The sequence below is a fragment of the Hipposideros armiger genome, unplaced genomic scaffold, assembly GCF_001890085.2.
Source record: "Hipposideros armiger isolate ML-2016 unplaced genomic scaffold, ASM189008v1 scaffold_16, whole genome shotgun sequence".
Classification (NCBI taxonomy): domain Eukaryota; kingdom Metazoa; phylum Chordata; class Mammalia; order Chiroptera; family Hipposideridae; genus Hipposideros; species Hipposideros armiger.
The window spans coordinates 1,649,690-1,664,239 of record NW_017731366.1 but is presented as its reverse complement, the minus strand read 5'-3'; the positions used below and the strand labels follow the sequence as shown (position 1 = coordinate 1,664,239).

General features: G+C 41.3%; 2 protein-coding genes across 6 annotated transcripts in view; both read left to right on the top strand.

The window, feature by feature from the left end:
* Positions 1-14,550, top strand: part of SCHIP1 (schwannomin interacting protein 1) — a 731,629-nt gene that overhangs the window by 547,908 nt on the left and 169,171 nt on the right. The window lies entirely within an intron of this gene.
* LOC109373340 (interferon-induced transmembrane protein 3-like) lies at positions 5,446-5,994 on the top strand. The gene has a single exon (XM_019627113.1). It carries the CDS (start codon positions 5,477-5,479, stop codon positions 5,885-5,887), a length of 411 nt encoding a protein of 136 aa, XP_019482658.1. The 5' UTR covers positions 5,446-5,476; the 3' UTR covers positions 5,888-5,994.

Here is a 14,550-nt window from a genome sequence, read left to right as displayed (position 1 = left end):
CCTTCCCAGCTACTAATAGGGGTTCTGTGTTAGGGTGGGGTGGGGGACAAGGCAGAGAGGGCCTGTGAGAGAGGGGAGCCCATCTGCAAATGTATTTGGGAAGCTCTGTATTTGACATACTTATCTGAGCATTACTCTAATAGATTGAAGGCTCTGAGAGGCCTTTCAGAGGCGGTACTTACTTAACTTCAACTTACCTTTCCCAAACTTTGATCATCTCGGAACTCCTCCTGGAGCACATTGGGAACATCCGAGGGAGCATTCGGGCTCACTGGGGCCTGGTGGAGAAGCACTGCTTTAAGGACTCCCTCTAACCAGAGACCTGCTGGCCCAGGACCCCTTTCTCATCCTCCTTTCCTGCTCAAACGCATCTCTACATGCCACATTGATTTCATTGCTAGACTTTCAAGGGGGAAATGAAAGCTGTGTGGGCTTGGATTTTGTCTCAAGGTAGCCCCTGAGCCCCTGCCCTGTATCTAAGAGGTCTGTTTTCTGCTCCCAATCATACGGTCTTTCTGTGTGACTCTGGGCAAATCACTACCCCCTCTGCCCTCTGTTCACTCCATTTACAAAGAGTCTCTGGAAGGCTGAAGCTGAATCCAGCCCCTGCAGTCTGCACATGTGCCTGGGGAGATAATGGGAAGACAGGGAGTAGCCTGAGGCATTCTCAGCTGAGTGTCACACGGAGCCCAGTTCCTGGGTTATCTGTCCAAGAAGGGGGTGCTGGAACTCTGCAGAGAAGCTCCTGTACAAACCCAACCCTTCCAGCAGGACATATACATTATTCTCAATAACCAGGCACATTCTCAATGGCCACAAGTGGTCAAAACTTTTTCTTTTCTATCTTCTTTCCTATTTGTAGTAATTCCCCCTGTTGTCTTGCTGTGAGGGACCTGAAGCAACTCAATTCAGTTGTATCAACCTCAGTTGGTTATCCTTTCTGAGCCTCAATTTCCTCATCTTTAACATAAAAATAATCCCACCTCTAAATGAGATAACGTATTTAAAAGGCCTAGTAACAGAGTAAGCACTCAGGAAATATTAGTTTTCTCTCCTTCTCTTTTCCTTTCTCATGTTAAATAAATACCAAGTGTCTAAAGAAGACAACTGCTAATGTTCAATAATTTCTTCCAGAAAAGCCAGTTGAGCATGAAATGAGTCTAGGAAAGACCTCAGCTCCAGCTAAGAAAATGGCTGCTGCATCTCATCAAAGTTCAGCTGCTTCATTATTTCATGTCCATTTACATGTGTGGAAAATCTAGAGGGAAAATAATGTACTACATCTAGACATCCCCTGAGGATATTATCATAGAAAAATGACTGGAATGGACTGACCATCTGGTGACCTAAGCACACGAGACAAAACATGGCATCTGAACATGACCTTACTTGATCTGGGTCCCTTGGCAACTGGGGCTATTTTGCCAACACACACCCCATAAAATTTCCTTTGGGCTCAAATTTCGTAACTCACAGTCAAACCAATGTGTCATTTGTATATTTCACTGATGCCTTCAATTTAACATGGTGTTGACTTAAGTAGCTTTTCCTCCTTATTCCTGTTATACTTTTAACTATAAAAATGACAAAAAGGAGGAAAGTAGAAGTGAGGAATCTTTAGTTATAAGTATTTCTCGAAGTTAGATCTTGCATCAGAATTATCAAGGATGCTTGTTCAAATTCAGATTCCTGAGCATCATCTCAAACCTGTTGATTCAGAATGTATCAAAGTGGGATTTAGAAATCTGCCTTTTAAATAAGTTACCTAGATAGTTCATATGAACATTAAACTTCAGACCCTCATAGCTCATGCCTGGGTCACTGCAACTGTCTCTTATCTGGTTTCCTGCCCTTGTGTTTTCCTTTAATCATTTTTGGAGTACTCCCCCTCAATAGTCTAGATTTACTAACTCATCCCTTCTATGAGAACCTAGCAGGGCTCCTGCGGATCATCTCATTATATTTAGATCTATCTCTTGATGGTGAAAGGCCTTCCCTCTGCCCTCCCAATGCCTCCTCATTGGCCTTTCCCCAGCTCCTCCCCACCCAATTGTCCACTTGGGCCAACATAAACTGCCTTCAAACTCTGCTTGGCAGAACCCTAGAGGTTATGTAGAAGGCCATAGAGGAGGCAGGTGGCCGATTTGCTCGAGGGCTGTCCATCTCCTTTCCAACCAGACCTCCACTTATGCTTCCCCATAAAATTCATTTGAAGATAAGACTCTGGTGGATAGAATAAATTTTTTTTAAAACACTGTCCTAAATTAAACCTACACTATCTCTTCCCTGTCTGCAAACACATTATTTCCTTTGCATGAAACCGCTCCCACTCTCACCCACTTCGAGGCTTCCTTGTCCACATTCTGTGGTCCGTCCATCAAACTTGAAAACCTTCCTCAAGACGCAGCTGGGTCCTACTCAACCTGCCAACCTCAGGGATGCCAGTGGGTCGGTTTCCTTCCCAACTTGTAAAATTATACCCGTCTCAGTTATTTCTTTCATTCAGCAAATATGTACTAAGCCACCACTCTGTAGCAGGACCTGCACTTGGCCCTAGAAATATAGTATTAAGCGAAACAGTCCGTGCCTGTTGTGGAGCTGACATTTTTTATGTGCGTGTCCTCTTCAAAGAGATTGTTAAGTTCTGCAATAGGAACTTGGTCTCATTAGTTTTGCATCCTTCCATAGGATGAAAATTTGCTAATTTTTAATTAATAAAGTAATTAAATACATTATAGGAAATGACACAAAATTCAATGCAAAGCTATTTCATGTCTTAATGTCAAAACTGAAAATAAAGGGTTTTTATTTTCCCAGTTACTTAAAAAATAATTATGAATAATTGTTTCTTTGTCTGCTTCTTACCTATGTTTCAGATTCTGTTTAAAATGAAAGATACAGGGCCGGCTGAGTGGTGCGTTGGTTAGGAACTCGCTTGGGATGCCAGAGGGCCCCGGTTCGGATCCCACATATGAGGGCCAGTGACACTGCCCTCTACAGCTAAGATGCTGAACAACAGCTCAACCTGGAGCTGGGCTGTCATGGGTCGCTGGCGATGGCGTAGGCTGCAGCCTCTGCTGCAGTGGGTTGCCATGGGCTACCATGTGTAGCTGGCAGCCAGCGTGAGTGGCCAGCAGCCGCAGTGAGCGGCTGTCCAGAAGCCGGCGACTGATCTGCCTCGCCCGGGAAGAGCACAATGATGGTGCCAGCTTGGGCCAGTGAAACAACATCCTCCACAACTAGACTGAAGTACAAAACAACAGCAACTTGTCTGTTCCCCTTCCCCTGATTCCCCAGTGCTGTTCCCCTCCCCCAATTCCCCAATAAAATCTTTTAAAAAATAAATAAATAAAAAATAAAATAAAATAAAATGAAAGATACAAAATTTGGGGGGCGGGCAAGTAAAGGACAATGATTTACAATGCTTTAATTCTGTAATCAACAAATGCCAATCAATTTTTCTCACATTTTCTTCTTAAATAGCTCTACTATTCTTATGAGAAAAGCTTGTTTAAGTCCCCCAACCTAACCAATTTGCTCTAATTACAAAAACTACAAGGAACTTGAAAAAGGGAAAAAACATTACTCTATCAGTTCTCTTTATCCTTTCTGGATTTCAGAACACTTTTTTTTTTTTCTTACCTCAGTATAGATTTAGTGAGCATGAATTCACACTCACATAACTCAGGTATGACATGTTCAGCAATGCTGAGCTAATTTATTCAAACCAATCCTCCCACTGAAAATTACTAAAAATACTGAATAAAATAAGCTTTCATCTTTATTAGAAACATCAATAAACCAAAACATAGTAAGGCATTACCGGGCCAAAACCTAGAATAAATGAGAACACAGGAAAAGTAGGCCAAGCATTAGAAGCTGCTTTTGTTCCAAGGCCATTTGCCTATTTGGACGATGAAACTGAGCTGTGGCTTCAATGGATTCCTGGGGTGAGAGGGATGGAAATCGGATCCCCAGGCCCACCAAATGTGGAGAATATAATAGGAGAACCCCCTATTACAGTGGAACACAAAGGGCTACTCTGGAAGTCAGCCCCTCCCTTCCAGTCCCCCTCAGAGAGCCACAGAAGGACTTGCTTTGCCCAGGACAGAGCAGGGCAGGAGAAAAAGAAAAAGGAACCCAGCCCCGAGAGACTGTAACCATAGGAACATTTGAAGCCCAAATATGCAGCCCCACATTTGTACCACTGCTGAAAATCTAGTTTAGAGTAGTACCAAGCTGATAACGTACCAAGCACCCAAAAGACGCAAATGCAAACCTTCTCCAGAGGAAGGTATCCTCATCTCATGAGGCCCTTGAGAATCCCCACATACACCTTCCCAAGTGGTAGGAGCAGCAGAGTCAAAGGTCACGAAGCACATAAAGGTCACGAGGCACCGTGAACCAGAAGCAGGAGGGACAGCAGAATCAGACACTCAGACACGTCAGATACGAGTGAATTCTGACACTCGGATGATTAAAAGAACGTGCTTTGATTTCAAGAGATTTTCAAACCTTGAAAATATCTAAAAGGAGTGATCTATAAAAATTGTCCAAGCAGTGTTTTAAAAAGAGTCAAATAGAATCTCTAGAATTTAAAAAGACAATAATCTAATATAAAAAATAAATGTCTTTATTTCTATAATTGAGCTTAGCTCCTGGGTCCTTATTTCTGCTGATGGTGGGAATTTCAAATGTATTGATTAAAGGTCAGTCAGTCACCTCCAGGTTATACTCAGTTTCTTTTGGGTAAATACTCAGTAAGTCAGTATTCAATACTCAGAGCTAACATAAGTTCCAGGGCTTTGCACCCCTTTGGAGGGTGGTGTGGTCCATGAGATATGCTATCCTTGTCTGGATGTTAACACTACTTTCTCCCATTCTTAGGCATTCCTTGGCCTCTCTCCTCACGGAACCCACTACAAAAACACCCACACTCACTCCTGCACTTCTTCTAACTCTTATTCATCCCAACTATGAAGTTTCTTTGGGTCCATTGACTTGCAACCAGTCTTAGCCTGTGTCTTCGAGAAAACAGGAAATTCTCAGCTGTTAGGCTCCCCTCTGGGGCCATATGATCTCCATGGGACTGCCTCAGGTCCTCCCTTCCCAGAACCTCGCCTGGGAAGCTATATTTTCCCAGATAGGAATGGGGCAAAAATCCCCTCTACCATCAGGTCCGCAAACTTAACTGAGTGCTTTGTCTTTCATGATCCCACTGCCCTCTCTACCAAGACTCAAAGAAAATTTCTCCTGTCCCTCTCTGCCAAGCTTCTCGTCCATCCCATAATTGCTTCTGTCTTCTCTCTGCATTGTAGGAAAATGCTCTGTGTTTATTGAAAAACTCTTCTTGGTTTTTTTTTGTTTATTGTATCAACTCTATGTTCCGAGATCTCCACACTTTGTCTCGATATTTAAGCTTTAGAATTAAAAAAATAGGGCCGGAACCTGACCACAGCTGCTCTGTGTCGGCACCATGAACCGCAGTTCCCAGACCTTCTTCACTGGCCTCCACACCGGAGTCCCCCCAACATATGAGATGCTGAAAGAGGAGCACGAGGTTGCCGTGCTGGGGGCGCCCCAGGGCTCGGGGCCAGTGATGTCCACCGTGGTCAACATCCGCAGCGAGACCGTCGTGCCTGACCACATCGTCTGGTCCCTGTTCAACACCCTCTTCTTTAACCCCTTCTGCCTGGGCTTTGTGGCATTTGCCTACTCCGTGAAGTCTAGGGATCGGAAGATGGTGGGTGACGTGATTGGGGCCCAGAGCTACGCGTCCACCGCCAAGTGCCTCAACATCTGGGCCCTGGTTCTGAGCCTCCTTGTCATACTCGGTGTCATCATTTCGGCCATCATAATCACCGTAGTGAGACTATCTCAAAATTGAAAAACTACTAGAACTCAGAGTTATGGAGGCCACTAGCCCGTGCCCATAGCCTGAGGCTGTTATGCTTTCACCGATGTTTATATACATGTTTCAATAAAGGACTTGTATGTGAAAAAAAAATAGAATTAAAAAAATAAAATAGCAGTAACAAAAATGTTCTCATATCAAGAACCTTGTCCTCAGAGTTTAAAGCTCTGGCTTTGAAGACTGTCTTTGAAACTCAAAGCCAAGAGTATGACTCTCCTCACCAGCGATGTATTCTCTCTCCTCTAAGACATGCATTTCTTCAGGCTGAGGGTAAAAGAAAATTACTAAGATGGAAAAATACATCCAGTAATATTTCAAAATATTATTCTGCTGCATTGACAATCTTTCTTATCCGGTCTCTACAAAAAGAAACAATTTAACAATGAAATTGGTGTAACAACATTATCCTGTGGCGAAAATATGGAGGCCCTAGAGTTTTGTTATACAAGGATTTGGTCACTTCATAGGTTTCAAAAGCAGGCCATTGGCAAATTGTATTAATTTACCAAGTTTACCATATAGTACCCATGACAGAAGTCAAAAATAGTATTAATAAGTATTAATAACTGAAGATTTGGAACAAAGATTTACATTTACTTTGGCTGGTAGCTGTGATAATTGATAGAATCAATTTTCTTTTAATCTCAAAATTAAGAGTGCTCTGCTGTTACTATGATTATATTACCCCTAAATGTCAATAGGGAGGATTTTTTTTAATGAGCATTTATGCCATAAATTGACAGTTCAAAAATGACTCTACTCAGAACCTAAAAATATTACAATATTTAACATTATTAAAAAGTTTGGGTTTCACTGAAGCAAAACTAGTTTCACACATAAAAAAATGAAAATCTAAGATCTTTGTTTCCTTTGAAGCTATATATCTAGAGAGAGAGAGAGAATAGATGTTATCTGCCAACTTTATATTTGGAAAGAAATTCAGAGAGATTTCCCTGCCAGCAGCCTTTGGTATAGACCAAGTAGATAACGCTATAAGAAAGGATTAATAGGGTCCCAATCCATAGGTAATTGAGCTGCCACTTTTGGTGTGCTGGCTATTAATGTTTCAGACTAGAGACTACAGTGCCTCTTCCAGCTAGATGTGAAATGTCCCCAAAGACCAACTGGAAAAAAGCATTAAGAATACAGAGGTAGCAATGATTTTTTTCTTTTTAATTTTTGACTGTGACTATCGAGCTCACATCAGCCCTATAGAATCAGCATCTATGCTGTACATCTGCATTTAAAGTAAACAATGGCAAAAAAATCCTCCAATTTTTCAGATTTAGTTATGCAGAAAAATTCACCTAGAGCTGAAATTTACAAAACAAAACCATAGAACCTTCCCATTGTGAAAGATTTCAGTAAATAAGTTTTAGAAATTGTTTCCAAGAAGTGAATCCATCCATTATTAAGTCAGTTACAGATCAGTACTATGGTTTCCACAGCAACTACAGCTCTGTCTTGCTTGAATCCTCCTCACGTTGTGCTTTCTTCAGCCTGTGCTAGTAAGTTCAGGTCCATGGTGAATACAAGTAGGTGAATCTAGGTACACATGCACTCCTGTGTGTGGATAGGGTATCTTCCGTAAGAACGAGGTTTTCCTTTTTATCATGTCATGATATTATGTAACCTTTAAGCTTGGAATCAACAGAGCCTTGTGCAGAGCTTTCAATTCCCAGGCATTATACTAAAACCTTGTTGTAATGAAAATTATGGCCAACTGCATATTTTAAAAACATGAAATGATCACACATTGGAGTAATCTAAATTCCCTGTTTACAGCTGAGCAACAGCCCTCTCATTGATTCAAGAGAGAAATGTCATCTCTTGAGCTCACTGCTAATTCTAGAAACTAGGCTGATAGACGAAGGGGGTACTTCAGCTCAATTTGCCTTGAAACCAGGCATCTGGGGTTCTCACATCAGCACTTCCATCTCTTCTAGCTGAGCTTCTCAATTGCTTTGTGATTCTTGATAGATTGGTTGATCGGACTCAATGTATCCATCACACCAGGTCCCAAGTGCTTGACTGATTGCTGTGTAGTGTCATTAATAGGTCATCAAGTTACTTAGGAGACTTGTTTACCACTCCACCCCCATGGAAGACAAGCTCCATTAGGACTACGCCAAACCTTCGTGAAGCTCCGCTCCACTGTTTTCCATGGCAAGATTTCCTCCTAAATAAAAGCACTGTTTATACCTTTGGTGTTCACTTATCAACGTAGCCAACAAATGTTGATAGAGTGCCTGACCTATGCATGAGGTCATGCTGGGCACTGGAGGCCCTACGCTGACCCTGTAACTTAGTACTGTGAATGGCGTCTAATAAGGACCCACAGCATTGTGAACAGTGTTAGAAAAAGATTTCCATTCGCAGCCCGTTCTCAGCTACCAAACACTTAAAATTGTTATAAAATGGCCACTGCCATGTTTTCCTTTCATTGCAGGCTTTCGTCTTGCATTCCATGTTCCTGCCCTATTACTGAGCCTCCCTCCGGTGTCCTCTTCCTCCATATTCTCTCTGTCCATTCCTGTTACCAAATAAATTGCCAGCTGACCCCCACTCTCACCTCAGCCTTGCGTCCAGCTTCTCACTCCTAGAACCACCCAACTGCTCCACACCACACCTAGTTTCGTTTTTTTTGTTTTGTTTTGTTTTCCTGCCTTCATCTTCTCACTAAGGGTTTTGAAGTGTTCAAGAGACAGGGAGACCCCAGGCACCATGTGGCCTCTGTCTCTGAATAGTTCAGGGCTTGATGGGGTTTCGGGAATGAGTTTGGCACTCAGATTTGAGCCTCCTTGGCTACATTCTGGTTAAATAAGCTTTGTGGTATTGTGTGAGGATCGAGCTACTATTGCTTCTATTGGATAGAAGCTTGTATCCATGTTGGATACAATCCATTACCTTCTTCATCTTCCCTCCAAACCAGCCCGAACGCTCAGTTGAAGAGACTGCCATCCACACATTCATTCACCTGAACCAGGACCCTGTGAATGATCCCAAGCCCTCCCTGCTTACTAACCCTGCCTTATCCCCTCCATCACCAAGCCCTATGGGTGTATCTTTACTGCCACTGCCTTATTTAGGTTCTTAACACTTCAGGCCTGAATGATTGCCCATCCCCCACCCCTACTGATTAGTCAAATCTACCACCACAAATTGCCACAAGCACACTCCTCCCCCCACTTCCACCCATCTAATTTTTCTCTCTATAGACAGCCATAATGTTTTTTCCAAAATATATGTCACTTCCTGGCCTGAATCCCTATAGCTTTCAGAATAAAATAGAGACTCCTTGGTTTGTGATCCATGGTTTATGATCAGGTCCTGCCCATCTTTGTAAATAGTTTCCTTTTCCAGCAGCTGGCCATGCACTCTTTACTCCACCCGTGTAGAACAATGTGTACTTCCTATAACTTCTCTGCTGATTCACACCTCCATGATTCCACATGCATTGTTTCCTCTCCTGGAATGTCATTTTTCCCATTGTAGGGAAGGAAAACAATAACATTCCCTTCATTTTTTAACTTCTCTGGGTGGGGCCCCTGTAACAAAAGGCAAATTAACAAAAGAAAAACAAACAGAAGTTTATTAACATGTGTACCTCATAATACTTGGGAGATACCCAGAGAAAAATGAGTAAGTCTGAAAGAGGTAGCTTAGAATTCGGGCCCAAATACCATTTTAAGAAAATTTAAAAATGAAATAAAAATAAATGGGGAAGGCCAGTTATGGGGAGATGATAATGCAAAGTAGGGTTTATTATGTAGAATTAAGTTCTCTTAAATCACCATTGATAAGAGTTTCTGATAATTTAAATTCATCCTTTTTGGGGCAGGGGAGAGAGAGGGAGAGAGAGAGAGAGAGAGAGATCCTTACAAATGGAGATTTCCTTTCTAAATATAAATTTTGCTTACACAAAGGTAATTTCTACTCTGTTTCAAACCTTCTCTGTCTGTTCTTTTTCAAAGCCATCAGCTCAAATAATCAGCTCTCATGCCAAAGAGGCACATTTTGGGGTGGCATATTTTGCCACCCTTCACCATGAAGAGACAGATTAACTCATTCATTTATTGGTGCTTCACACTCAGTTCACTATGTGTTGTGCACTGTGCTAGGAGCAGTTTGTGTTCCTTGAACCCCAACTCCAATTTAGATGTCCCTCATTTGGGTTCCATAGCAGTCTGTGAATACCTCTATTAGAGCATCTATCAAAGATGACATATTTATTTTGTAAGTCTCATTCATTTAGTCAACCAATGTTATGTCTGATACAATAGTGGGTGATTTAGACAAGTTTTCTACTCATCAGTTCTTAACAGTCTAGCACCGGAGGAGGACAACTGAGAAAGAATGAAGTGGGGAAGTATCAGAGGAGGGAATTAGGAGGCTCTGCTGGTTATTGGGCTGTAAACATCACTCAGGAGGCCAAGAAAGGCTTCCCTGGGGAGCATCCCTCAGTTAAGGCTGAGGCATTTCCAAGAAATGAGAGCAGCCGATTACGGGCCTAGCTAGGAGAGCTCACATGCATAGGGGCTTCTCTTCAGGTAAGGAGAGTTCATCACAAATGGAGACAGGCAGGGGGCTGGCAAGACGCCAAGATGGAGAGGTAGGAGAGCCCCTGGATAGTGAAGAGCTGTGGAAGCCTCATTTAAGGAACTTAGATTTTTATCCCCCAAATGATGGAAGGCGATTGAAAAAGTATAAAAAGGAAAAGACATGATCGACTTGCCTTTTAGAAGGATCACTGTGGCTGACCATGAGAATGGAGTGGTTGGGGCGGAGAGAAGCTAGATGCAGGGACACTCATTAGGACACTGTTTCCACTCCAAGTGAGAGGTGAGAGTGCACTAGACTGGGCAGTACCAGTAGGAGTGATGTACCAGTGGACAAATGTCACAGCTGCTTAGGAGGAAGAACTGACAAGAAAAAGACATGGGGGAGGAGTCAAGGATAGTCTCAAATTTCTGGATTTAGATTATGGGTACCATTCTTGTGATTGGGGATGTTTCAATGGGGAGGCAATTTTAATGGAAAGAAGATAAGCTCAGATTAGGGCATGTTGATTTTAAGGTGTCTTTAAAACAAACAAGTATAGTTGTGCAGTAAGTATTTGAATATGCATGGGTCTAGGGATCAGAGAAGAGGAAGACAGATCTGGAAACAGAGATTTGAAAGCAATTAGCATATAGACTGTAACTAAGGACAAGAGGGTAGATACGATTCCATAGACTGTAGAGCTAATAAGTCGGGGGGCTTATTACATTATTTACCTCCCGGGTCTGATACTGTGCCTGGGACAGAGTAGGTGCTTTGATAATTTTATTGAGTGAATGAATGAATGAACAGTGTGAAATAAAACCAACTCTAATTTCTAAAACTGCCTACATACAAAATATTAAAATATAAAAATTGTCATGGTGTTGGTACGGATCAACCAAGTTTTTAGAAAAGCAGCATTGGAATGGATAATCTAAAAAGCAAACATACAAAAAAAAACATTGGGTAGAATAATAACTACCTAGAAGACAAATGAAATGCATTTCATTTGTACAAATTAAGGCACAGTTACAGTCCAAAAATTACCAAAGCAGATTGCAAATTCTATTATTATCATTTGTACAGTGTCTGTGATGGTGCAATTAAAATTTGATAATCATATTTGCCTATGCATAATAATTAGCAAGAGACAAAGTGATTAAAGGGATAGTTAAAGAGAAATGAGAAACGAGCAACCTTTAAACAGCACATTTGGCACCACAGGAGCCTGCTTTCCGTGATGGCCTGTCATGGTGGCTTGCTTTCCATTTTCCACTTGTTCCCCCACACAGAGCTTCAATGTGGGGATACAACAAAACTCCTCTTATGTATTATCATGGTAATTTTGTAATTATTTTCAAAGGGAACTCTTTGAGTCCTTTTGTTCTATTATTGAACATAACATTTAAATGTAGGAATAGATTCTCTGGGACCAAACAGTGTCTACAAGCAATGGTAATGGAGATTGGCTCAACTCCTCAGAGTACGCCCCACTACTTTTTAATCATGACTCTTTTTTTCCTCTTGATTCTTCCATTTCATCCGAAAACCTAGGAGATGCAACTCCAAGATTTATTTCCCCCAATTTTTGCATCATAACCCCAGTCCTTAGTACAAGGCCAAAAGATAAGTCCCAAGTGAGCCATTATCAAGCGAGGGCATTGTGGAGGAAAACATCCTGGCTAAAGTCAGACATGGGTTCATATGGCAGTGTACCTGCTTGGTAGGCAGCAGAGCTTAGAGAAGCTCAGTCCACCTGTCTGGGCCTCAGTCATTTCATCTGTAAAGTGAGGGAGTGGATTTGGTTACTCCTCAGACTCCTTCCAGTCTATAATTTTATTATTCACCCTCAGGAGCATTTTATTGCTTTAAACTCTGTAGGCTTTATTGAACTTCACTTTGCTTCATTATTTCATTTTATCTGTTCACCATTAAATATATGTCTCTGTACCAGTAGAAACTGAGGGTCTAGAGACCTGGCATGAGTATGGGAACATGATAACACCAAAAACAATGCTTCCATTCTTTGGGTGTTCACCATGGGTCAGGCATTGACCTGGGCATTTGCTTTGTCTCATTTAATCTCCACAATAATCCTATGTAGTAAATATTAATATCTCTATTTTATAGAAGATTACACTTACACTTGCATGTGTTGATAACTTATAGCTAGAAAGAGCCATATAGCTTGATTTCAACTCCAGGTCTGCTGGCCTCCAGAGCCTGTGCTCTTAACCACTATGGTACATCTGGGTTTCTGGCCAGGTCCCACTCTGAGGGTTGGAGTGAACCCAGTAGAAGCAGGTAACTCTCAGGGAGGAGAGCTGAATGGAGCCATCAATGTTTATCCACAAAAATGCAAGCTTGAGAGGTGAGCAAGGAAGGAAAAAACCAAAGCTGTGCTGGAGGGCTTCTCAAATTGTGGTTATGAGGGTGCATGAAGTATCACATTCAAGGGGACAGACAAGGATGGGCATGGGAGAAGGAACAGTTGCATTGGTAGCCTGTAGAATCTTAGCAGAATTCTCTCCAAGCCTTCATCACTAAGGCCAGGTGCAAAAGGATTATGTGTAAATTCTCCTTCAAACAGTACCTCATGGTGGTATAAGAAAATCAAGTGAAAATAGCTGTAAGACAATGGAAATGGACCTCAAGACACAGGTGCAAGCAGTTTGTACTAAAGCTTGTCTCAATGGCCCATGAGAGGCACATGAGAGAGGCTTTCCAAATTGGTCAAAGATGAAAGGCGAGCTGGAGATGTACTGGGCAAGATTTCATGGGTGATTCTTACAACTAGGAGATACAACACATACCATTGGCGCTAGTGTTCTGCAAGGCCAGGTCATGTCATTTCACATGGTAAGGACCTCAGAGGTAACCATGCCCACTGTTTAGAAAGTTCTCAATCTTAACAAAAGGTGAAACCTCAGAAGTAAGTGGATTGCTTTCATCAGAAAGGCTCTTATAAAGTATTCTTGCTTAAAAAAAAATGAATCTGAATCTAATAAAAACTCTATATGACTTACCAGTTTTCAGTAAATAGAGGGGATAGAGAAACAAGTTAAATAATGTCACAAGAGGGCCAGCCAAGTGGCTCAGTTGGTTAAGAGCTCGCTGAAGAGTTTGAGCTCTGAGCAACAGTGGTTCGATTCCCGGCCTGAACTGAGCTGCCACTGAGCTGCCAACAGGTGGCAGGATGGCTCAGCTTAAAAAAAATAATAATAATAATAATAATATCACAAGAAATGATAACAGCCAAATTTTGAACATAGAATATTTTATAAGAAGTGATCGAGTTTGTCCAGCCACAAATGACAGAATTTTCCAATAAATTAATGGCATGAAATAAGGGCAGATGGGTTATAGGCAAAAAAGATACTTAATAGATATTAATTTTTTTAAGTAATTGATGTAATAACACAACTTCTAGGCATTTCAAGTAAATAATTGGACATGAGTTTAGGTGTGTGTATATGGGTATCCATTGCTCTATTGTTTGTAATGGTGGAAATACTATGCGTCCATTGAAAAAGATGCAGTATTGAGACAGAAAAGTAAATTAAAAGGGAAAAAAAAAGCAACCTCTCTGAGACTTGGTTTCCTCATCTTAAAATAAGGATGATTATAGTTTCTATCTCACTGAGATGCTATGAGAATTAAATATAGTAATGTTAAGCATTAGACCTGGCAGAATAAACATTTGATGTTTCCTTCTATAATATATACCAGACTTTCTCAGGTGGTCATGGCTATCTAGAGAGGAAATTATGGATTCTCTCCTTTTCAAATTTTAGATAGACTTTCATTGTCATTTACAGTATTCCTAAATCAGACTCATCTCAGTTTTCAGAGGCACTGGAGGAGCTTGGAATGAAGGAGAACCCCCTGCCGAGTTCTTCATTTCATTATATATTCCAAAGGCAAAAAGAAAGCTTTTTTCAGTTCTCACTTTATGAGTAAATTCTGACTAAACCAAAGTAATTTTTAATTCAGTCATAATATTTCTAGTATCCCAAGAAATGAATAATAGTCAAAATAATAATGGGATTTCATTTAATACCTGTTCATTTCATTTTATATAAATTACTTAAGAC

Excerpts from the sequence above, each read along its gene's own strand:
- LOC109373340 (XM_019627113.1), top strand. The coding sequence starts at position 5,477 with ATGAACCGCAGTTCCCAGACCTTCTTCACTGGCCTCCACACCGGAGTC.